Below are 10,625 nucleotides of genomic sequence, written 5' to 3' on the forward strand. Positions count from 1 at the left end.
AACCATACACTTATATCCACTCTAGTTTTGGAATTCAAACCCAGGAAAGCCCACTATATACAACATGAACATTACCAGAAGCAGCACCAGACCAAGCACTGAGACCAAAACTGAGGTAACAGTTCAAGTAGGGTGCCCATAATACTTTAAATAACTTTGACCCAATCAGTTTTTCTTACAACACCAGTCTTTAGCTCCCTTTGAAAGTCACACAGGGGTTTAAACTTGGAACATTCGCTTTATAGAATTGAAACTTTGAGTGGTGCTGGATTTTTTCATGAGAAGCAAGGCACAGAGAACATGCAGTCCCTGACGTCGTAATTAACTGTCAGTCAGTGCCTTGATGGTATTTCCTTACCTCTAACAGTAGAGCCCTAAATGCTGCAAGTCCTTAACAGACAAATCCACTAAGCTACTTATTACCTCACTTCAGATTTTCCAGGTTAGAAGGCACTTGTACAACTCTGACAGGTCTAGCACTCTGAGAAGAGGAGACAGCATGCACGTGATGATCAGTCCCTGCCATCCCTTGGGAAAGGTGCAGATCTGAGCCATTGTACCTTTGCAAAGGCCCCTTCCACCCAAGCAGTCTGCAGCTCCAGAGCACACACACAGGTTCAGTTACATTTGAACTAATACAAAACCTGAGGTTTCGTGAGGAATAATCATCAATACTAGTTAAGATAAAAGCAGTTTTCTCCCACAGTTCCAGGATCAGCAACAAGGGCACTATGTATTGAGAAATGAGAGGCTCCTGCGAGCCTTGAAAGGCTCAGCACTTCACTGGGCTCACAAAGACACTGGAAGATTTGCCAAGAACATCCAGAACAGATGTGCCACAGCTGTGCCACAAGTACACAAGTAAGACTAAGCACTTATTTCAGCAGCTTACATCACAACTAGAATTTTGTTCAAGTTCCCTTGACTCAGCTGAGCTTTGCATGGATTGTAAATAACACTGCATTTAGTGTTTCAAAAGCCAAATCTCCCAGAACAGATTGAAGGGGAGGTTCTAAGAACCAGATCGAGAGCATAAGAGATGTTTTTCAGACTCATTTACAAATTACTACAGCTAACCACTCCAGTCATAGCTTCTCACTCTGCAAAATCTGTAGCTCAAACAGCCTCAAACAGCATTGGGAAAATCATCATTTTTAACAGCTGTCAGTTTTCCAGGGCAGAAATATATCAACACTGAAGGTAAATTAATTATCTTTAATCTAAAATGCTGTAAACAAGCTTTGATTTACATAAATTAGCCTTTTGATAGGGACAGTAGGGACAGCACTTCTGTTGTAATACACAAACTCATGTACATAGTGCTCTGAGAGAACAAGCCCTTCCTCCAGTGAGCTTCAAGCAGAGTGACATGGCACAGAATAAAAAGGAACAAAAGCAAATACATGCATTGAATACTGAGACTTATTTTAGCACAACAGATCCTACAGTTACCTAAAAGCTACTCTAATTAATACTAGAATAATCTCTGCATCTACACAACTATTGGTAAGCAACCTTAAGAAGTTCAGTAACAGTAATTAGCAATCCAAGACATGAATTGCACAGTGGCAGTAAGAAAAACTTCAGCAAAAAATATTTTTTTTAATCCCTCTAAACTTATGCCAGAGTATAGTAGATTATGTAAGGCAATACCAGCAAGGAAAAGGAAAGTGGGTCAAGAATTGGCTGTTCCAATTTTCACTTGCATTGCTATTTTCCATAGCCTTTCATGAAATGGAAAAAATGAATTTAACCTGTTCTGTCACACTGCTTCTGGTGTGCCTCTTTCTAAGCAGCTAAGCTGCTTATTTTGTGCCACTAACAGTTTCTTCAATGACTAAGTCAGCTATGGTATGCACAGCTACCCTAAGCATTTACCTGGTGCTTCTTTCCAACATGACAGTGTCCAGCTTACTGGATGTAACACTCACAGTTTTATCATAACATCAGAACCCACAGACTTCTCCCTCGTATTATAAAAAATTGGGGCAGCATTATTGCTAATAAGCACTCTCCTTTCCATTCACTCTGCTCTTTTTGCAGATATGCACTTATGTGGCCACACAGTAAACTGCAGTGAACTGATATTTTCTTCCTAGAACAAAGATACAGCAAATCAAAAATGTAATCTAAATAGTTCCCCAAGATGAAGAATATATCTTCTGTGAACAGGGCTAAAGAAAGAGTAAGCAGCTGGTTTTGCATCTTCCCATACTAGCTCCAGCCAAGCTGATGTCTGAAATTATGGCTTTAGAAGTCAATTTTGCCAAAGCAGATCTAAAAAAAGACCCCCAAACTACAACCCAAGACTGCAAGCATGCAATTTTACAAACTGCACACAAGCAATTCCCTTGAGCTTACACTCCCCCCACGTTCTGTGGGATGTTTAATCATTGGTGGTTAACAACTCAGACATTTGACTAATATTTTTTGTACTTAAAAGTACTTTCAAGTATTTGGCAAATGTTGAACAGCCTGTCAATAGTAGGAGCAGAACAGATTTTAAAGCTTAAGGCGGCATTACCGATGACTTGGGGAAAAAAACAACAGGCAGTCCTCACACTGATTTTTGGAAATATGTTCTGAAGTTATCTGCTCTTAGTATTTTTTAAATCCAAATTACGTGCTTTCATGAGTTTAAGTCAAGAATCCCATACTGGATTTTAAAAGCGACTCTCAATTTTAAAAGCAAAACTTCTATTCCCTCAGAATATCTTCTGTTTTCTAACTTGTTCAGCTGCCATCCAGAAGCAGCCACTCCCAGCCTTGCAGCAAACCAGAGAGTAAAGCCAGCAACACAAGTTTTAAATTTTCAGAACTGCTGTGACAGAACTAAGCTTAGAATAGCTTTCATTCACGAGTTACACTGGTGGACAACAATAATATAAATGAACCTGTTAGAACTTTGCTCAATTCAGCAAGAACAGATCACTGAACATACAGCTCTGCTGCAGCATAGCCAGCAACCCTGCACTCTTCCTAGGGTACATCACCCAAATTTCTCACTAAAAATAGAATAATCAGTCTTCCTGGGAGCTTTTCTTCCTGAAAAACTGTGCTTTTACATCCAAGTAACCTTTAAGTCTTTCTAAAATTGCCTTCACTAGATGACCTTGATATTAAGCATCTTGCTGAAGAACAGTGATTGCTTATGAACTCATTTTAGCAGGCTTATTTAATATCAAACACAAGTTCACTGCAGAGTAAGAGACTGCCCAAGCCTTTAATAGGAAAAAACCCCTAACAATTGAGTGATGCTGTTCTACCCAAACTTGAGCTTACATTCTTCAAATACACACCACCCAGCAAAATTAATACTCATGGAGAAGAGGCTTTGAAATGACTTAGAAACAATTATGTAAAATTGCTTCAGGGGATGCTCCAGTAAGTCCATGAAAACATGCAACTTTTACCCATTCCCTTAGCTTTTCATGGACCACCTGCTGCCTTACACTGAAGTTCCATAAACTAACTGATGTCTCACTCATTCTGTATCATGCAAGAACTGCTGAATTCAATGCTGAAGGAAAGACCCCATGTTCTGCATTTACTGTTTGCTGAAGCACACTTGAAACTAAAACTCCAGCAACCAGCAAACCCAAGGTAGAAGCCTCTCACAACGCTGTATTACACAGTGATAGTAATTCCTGTCCTGGTCTACATGGAAAGCTAACTTAGCATAAAAATTTCATGAAACTAAGAATTTCAGCTTATTTCACAAAGGATGACTTTCTTTTCCCCTAACACAGTGCTAATAAAATTCCTAAAACTCAAGGAAGGTGAAGGTAAATTACAAAAGGTTATCTAGTTAACTTCTGAGAACCAAGGAGAGAAGCTACTGAAGTTATGATACAAGAAGCTGTGTGTAATTTCTGCACATCAGTGTCACTGGTGCTTAACCAATACAATTACATGGGATAGATACACAAAAAGCTTTATATCAAGCTTGATATAAAAATACCAAAATACAACCACAAAACACCACCTCAAAACCCAGAAAAGATGGTACTGCAAAACTAGAACATCCTAGTCAATGTACGGAGCAAATCACACAATCGAAGGTTCATTTCAAGGTCTCAAATGATAAAGCAGATACCCAATACCTTTAGAGGCACCTCATTCCCCTCTAGAGCCCCTTCACTGAGCACTGTGTGTGACCTCAGTGAGCAACAGCCAAATATAGCAGCCTGCCTTCACCACAGCCTAGGGTTCAGCAGGGCGGTTTCCTCCTTTCTGCAAAAGTTACACTCCTGCCTCTGCTGGTAGCTAATGAGCATTTAAAAGGAGTTTTAACAGTTTATAGTTGCAGTTTTCTTAAAGAACAACAGTTTCTCTCTTTTTATAGTATGATTTAGCTGAGCAGGGAGAAAGACAAGGAATGACTCAAGTAAAACCTGTGCTGCAGAGTTTCTAAGTGAAACAGTGAATCATGGAGCCTTCAAGTGGCCAAAGAGGCAGGCAGAATACAGAACCCAGCACAGGGCCTGGTGCTGGCTCCTGGCCCTCAGAGCAGAGTCTCCAGCCAAGCATTCCATTCGTCATGCACTTATAAAGCTAAAGATGAAGTGGCTGATATCTGCACTGCTGAGCAAACCCAGAAACAAACCTCATTCCTTATCCCTCCTCTCTGGTTAATACAACACCAACCCTCCTAGAAACATACCCAAACTGCCTATTTTCTTCCTCTTTTTAAAGACTATTTTTAAAAAGTCCTTTGCAAGCAAGTCCTTTTACAGTTATTCCTGTTTATTTTTCTAGTAGCAAATCATCCAGTGATTTCACACCAAGCCAGGTAATAACTCCTGTTTATGCTGGATTCATCTCCATGGTTTGTTTGTATTGTTTTGCAACACATCAATAAGGTCTATTTTATTTCTCTACAACTACCTCTCTTTCAGCATCAGTTACAGAGCCTAGAACTGCAAGCACTGCTACCATATCATACCACACCATCAGGCTGGCTGGATATATTAATTAGTTAAGACAGTAACAAAATAAGAAATGTTATTGACCATAGCACATTTGACCAATATGCTCTATACCATTTGAAATTAATAAGGAAAAATCTCAATTATTTCATAAGAATTTAAAACACAACTTTCATTTAAAAAGTCGAGTAATAGTCACATTTTTATGTTTATCACAACCTAGAAGACCTCCAAAATCACAAGAAAATGAAGCTTGCAGCTTTCTTAGAAGACAACATATGACATGGTAAGAACACCATGCAATCAGCTTTATTAAGGCAATCATAAAAATCACCTTTTTAGCTGAACATTGAAGCAATAACCATTCCCTACACCTACTGGTAGCCCAACAGGTCTCTTCTTGGATAAATATTTCACATCATCTTTGGTGCATTGGTACTACCAGAACTCGTAGCCCTCAGCCTCACAAAAAAAAATTTGTTTAGAAAAGATCCACATTAAATTCAATCAGATTAATTCAAATTGTTAATTTTAATTAGGAAAGCTAGATGTCTTGCCTAGACAAGGCAAATTTGTTTGTACAGCAATAGAAATGAAGCCCTTTTACAGAAAACCATCTTGTACCTAAGGTTACTATGTCTGGGTTTCCCTGAGTACATCCTCTCTCCCATATGGTAAACTCCCTAGTGTTTACTAAGACACCTATACATTTAAAAGAGCAGAAATTCATTCCAGCTGGGATGCCTTATACCCAGAAATTAAGGATACAGCACAGAAACAGGAAGCCCAACACCCTGACAGAAATATGGAAATCTTACTTAACACCATTCACAGCACTCCTTACAAGTCAAGGCTGCACCTATTCCAGTATCTTGGCTTTGATATAGGGGCAACTTTTTCCACACATCACACATCTAAGCTAAATCACAATTAGCTTAGAATGTGGCTTAAATGTAGACCTGGTGCGCTGAATTTAGCTCAGCATTGTTACAAATTCCAGGGCATTTCCCAGACAGGGATACATGGTATTCCTAGATGAGGCAAAACACAAGGAGCAATTTCAGCTGCAAAGCCCAAGAGAAAAAAAACTTCTCTGTTCACATTGAAGAGTAGGCTTCTAGAAGGCCATTGAATCACAGCCTTCCAATACTTAAAGAGGGCTTATAAGAAAGATGGGGACAGACTTTCTAATAGGGCTTCTTGCAATGAGACAAGGAAAACTGATTTATACTAAATAAATTTAAAAAAAAGAAAAGTAGGTTAAGTCTAGATATATGGATGAAATTCTTTTACAGTGAGTGATGAAACACAGAGCAGGTTGCCCAGAGAGGTGGTGGATGCTTCATTCCTGGAAACATTCAGGATCACACTGGACAGGGCTCTGAGGAACCTGATCTAGGTGAAGCTGTCCCTCCACTGGAGAGGGGCTGTACCAAGTGACCTTTACAAGCTCCCTCCAACCCAAACCATGGCATTATTCTGTATTCCACATCTGATGTGCTCATGGCAGTATCATGTGTGCATATTCCTGTTCATTGTCCACAGCTAGAAGAGACTGGGAAAAAATCTATCCACCAGATGGCATAGCTGGGATAGTAGGAAGGAAAAAAATAACAACATGTAATAAGTACACACACTGAAGCAAAAATAAGACCACCATCTTCATGTACCATAACATAGCTAAGCCTGATCTGTGATTCTGTATACAAGCACAAGAAGGAAACACTCTTTCAATGAATTTGGATAATTCACTTTCAAGGTCACCTATTACTCTAAGAGTCTTTTAGCAAAGATATGGAATTCTGTATTTGAATGACCTGCAAATCTTTGCAGATTCACTCAGGACACACAGTAAAACTCAAAGTGTCTCCAAGATAGCGAGGCACACATGTCAGAGCACCAGCATCTCCTTCATTCTTCTAGTAAAGCAACAGGAATGACAATTTAAATCTGGCAGATGGTACTTGGTAGACAGAGATAAAAAAAAAAACACTGTTTTCTTTTCTTTTCACTTTATGTACACACTTGAGTTTTTACCTTCCTACCATTTCCAAACAGTAGTCATTTATAAGGTATCACTAACTAATGGCCAAGAACCAGACACATTGCAAGAGAAAGTCAATTCAAAATGAGATCTTACCATTCCTAAATTCACCACTTCAACCAGTGAATAGAGAAGAACTTGGTATAAGCAAAAGAACATGGAAATTCAAAGCTGATGTCATAGAAGACTACTAACATTCATTACACCCTGGTTCAGGTGAATCTATGAAAACTCTCCCTAAATTCAACTCAAGAGTTAATCGATTCGGCTTTCATCACTCAAAAGATCTACAGAGTAGCTAAGTACACATTCCAGATAAGCAGGTGGGCACACTCCTTGAGGAGTTCTTGGGAAGATGTTCTTGAATTCTCCCAAGCAGCCCAGCTGTAGGCCACTTCATATTGCTATCTCAAAAAGAAATGAAAATCACAAATTAACACACAGAAAGTAAGACAATCTAAGTAGGTAATTCCAATCAAAAGGCAAGTTAATGTGTCATATAACCCAGAAGGATAAAAACAGTTAGAGTAACCTAATTAAAGTAGGAGCAAGAACTCCTGACAGTTAATATCACAGCCTAGAAACAGGTGTCACCACCCAGCAACACTGAGAGCAGTGAAGTTTCCTGCTGCTGTGGCTTTTGATATGTATTTGCCACCCTTGAAAAATTCCGTGTAGCAGCCACTGAGAGACAACTGTGGACTGCTATTCAAACTTAAAGCCATACATTTCACTCAAAGCAACAAAAAGGACTAAATATATACTGCACGACAACATTTAACTAAAATGTCTTTTTATTATTTCACTGTGCTTACACTTACACCACAAAAGCCAAATTAAATTATCCTTTTAAGTCAAAGCTGAAGTGTGAGTTATGGAGCCAAACAACTTGCTTTGAACAATTTAACTGGAGATAAGAGTCAACAGAAATTTTTCTGCGCAACCAGCGCGGGGAGGGATTCAAACTCACTTTACCAGAACAGGTCAGCTAAGCAACAGCATGAGCTCCAGAATGTGAGCTGCCAATTGAACAAAAAACCAACCAAACAAAAAAACCCAACCTTCATTGTGGAACACTGCTGTTTGAACAACAGGTTAAAATGCTATATGCTAGCAGTGCAACAAATAAAAGATGTTAAAAAGAAAGCAAAAATAATGCATTCCTTTAATTGCTGCCATTTTTTCCCAAATAAAACATGTAAGAATTACCTATTACATTTCAGATACGAGATGTTAAACAAGGCACTCCTCGAATGTTAGCAGATTACAAACAGAAAAAAAAGCACCCCATTCCACTTAAAAATCTTCACAGTCTCTGCTCAGAGTTTAAAATGGACTAAGAAGCAGAAAAGCGAAATTACAAGCAAGGCTTGGTTCAGAAGTTGTACATACACATATCCCTAAAGGTTAAAGTACTATGGAAGACAAGAAGCACAGAGTAGGCTGCTGAAACACAAGGTTAGAACCATAACCCAAAAGCAATGAAGTTGTAACACAAGTATTTATGGTGTGTGTAAATTGTATGGAAGACATATTTTACAAGTCTTCAGAAAAAAAAAAAGGCAGAGTAATACTTAAGAGGGAACAGAACAATCCAACAAGTTGCACACCAAAACACTGCAGAATCCCCTCCTCCTAAAGCACTCTATATTTCAATTACTACACTATTGTGGAACAAGTGTCTTAGGAATATATTATTTAAAGTCTCAAAAACCCCAGAACCATAAATATACATGTATCTTAATGTCGTCCACCCCCAAAATCTGCCCTAAAATGTCAACATTTACTAGGTTATTATTTAGTTTGTCTTAAAACCCTACCTATTAATCTGTGTTTCAACATCCAGAAAAAGGGAGTTTTATCTGCATTAACGATCTATGAGAAACTACAACTGATACTTGTTTCTTCATACTATACTACACTACATATCTTAAATCACAAACATAAGCACAACTCTTCAAAGACTTTACGTATTTTTAAATACTGCTTTTGCTGTTCTTCGTTTTCACATCGAAAAAGATGAGATAGCAGCTCCTAAGAAGTCCTTAAAGCCCTAAACCCCTGCTTTGTAGTAATTCGACCAAACAAAACTCAGCCTTACAACACTTGCTTCACTTCCCAAACTATACATGCTCCATAAATTCCTTTCTATAAGCCTTCTGCAATGTGATCCAACTATCTAAGGAGTACAGCAACCAAATAAATGAACGGCGCATACCCATGCAAGTACTCTCATCTCGTCTCAGGCACACCAGGTATTTGTTGAATGTGGAATGAAAGATTAATGGAAGAAGAGGCCCAAGAAGACTAAACATTCACGACACAACTTAAATAAAAAGAAAACGCTAGGAATAATTCCTCAGCTTCTCCAAAAGCAGGCAATAAGCGAGCTTACTTTCAAGGGTAGAATCACTATTTAATACACAGAAAACCCTCCACAGCCTTTATCAGCCGCCCGTGAGAGCCACTTCTGGAGACTGCCCCGTGGGCAGGCTGAGGAATGTCAGCGCACTAAATCCCTCAGCTCCCACCGCCACTCACGTACACACAGCCCCACACCTAAGGCATCTCGCACACGTAATTTCACACACGGAGGGCTGCGACTACAACCCGACCGGAGGCACGGGGAGAAAAGGCCGCTCGGCTAGCGAGGAGAACAGCTCGGCTAGCGCGGCGCCCCCAGCTCGCCCCTCAGCCAGGCACTGGCAGCGGGGCGAAGAAGATGGAAAACGAGCCTTTTTTTTTTTTTCTTCCTATTAAATATGAAGGCAGCCAGACAGGGCGGGCACCCCCTCGCACAGCAACCCCTCCTCCCTCGGCGGGGCTGCAGGGCCGGGGCTCGGGGCACCGGCGGGACGCGCCGAGCCGAGCCCGCTCCCGGCCGCCACCCCGGGGAAGGCGCTGCCCCCGCTCGCCCCACGCCGGCAGCCCCGGCTCGTCCCGCGGGGAGCGGCGGCCGTGCCCTCTGGCTCCCCGCCGCGCCCCGCTCACCTTCCAGCAGCCGGGTGATGAGGCTGTCCACGTTCAGCTCCCCGTCCGCCATTTTGTGGCCACCAGACTCGGTCCCGGGCGGGGAGAGGGCGGGGTGGAGGGCGCTCCACGGAGGAGGAGGAGGAGGAGGAGGAGGAGGAGGAGGAGGAGGAGGAGGAGCAGGGAGCGGCGGCCGCAGCGACAGTGGCTCCCCCCACCCCCCTCCGGCGGTCCCCGGCGGCCGCCCGGCTTCTCCCGCTCCCTCGCAGCTAAATGGGAGAACGCGGCCACCGCTCCTCCCCGCGCCTCCTCCCCTCCTCAGTAGCCGCCAGGGCGCATGTGCCGCCTCGCCCGCCGCGGCCGCTCCGCGCCCCGGCAGCGCGCAGGCGCGGCGGGCTCGGCGGCGCAGGCGCGGAGCGCGCCCGGCCGTGCCCCGCTGGCCCGGAGGCCTCGGGCCGCGGCGGCGGCGCCGGGCTCGGATACGGGGAAGAGGCAGGAACAGGAGCCCGGGGAGCCTCCGTGCCAGCCGGGTCAGCCCTCCTCCACCTGTGCCACCACGCAGTTCATTAAAAATAAATTTTAAAAAACGTGTAATAACTGGAATGACGAGTTGTGCCCTTTGCAGCGCTCTTCGAACGCAGTTCGCAGAGAAAACTCTGCGGTTCGTGTTTCCCTGCGGCTGG

General features: G+C 42.2%; 1 protein-coding gene across 2 annotated transcripts in view; it reads right to left on the reverse strand.

Moving 5' to 3' along the window:
• PPP1CB (protein phosphatase 1 catalytic subunit beta) overlaps positions 1–10,234 on the reverse strand; it is a 29,856-nt gene extending 19,622 nt beyond the window's left edge. The window contains exons 1-2 of one of the 2 annotated variants that reach the window (XM_058802814.1): positions 10,104–10,234; positions 9,964–10,073 (exon numbers count right to left, since the gene is read on the reverse strand). In XM_058802814.1, coding sequence (XP_058658797.1) covers positions 9,964–10,015 — 52 coding nt within the window. In that variant the 5' untranslated portion in view covers positions 10,016–10,073; positions 10,104–10,234. Of the gene's footprint in view, positions 1–9,963 lie in introns of both variants that reach the window. The other variant, XM_058802813.1, reaches the window with a different exon arrangement.
• Between the last annotated feature and the right edge of the window lie 391 nt (positions 10,235–10,625).

The sequence above is a fragment of the Ammospiza caudacuta genome, chromosome 3, assembly GCF_027887145.1.
Source record: "Ammospiza caudacuta isolate bAmmCau1 chromosome 3, bAmmCau1.pri, whole genome shotgun sequence".
Taxonomy (NCBI): Eukaryota; Metazoa; Chordata; class Aves; order Passeriformes; family Passerellidae; genus Ammospiza; species Ammospiza caudacuta.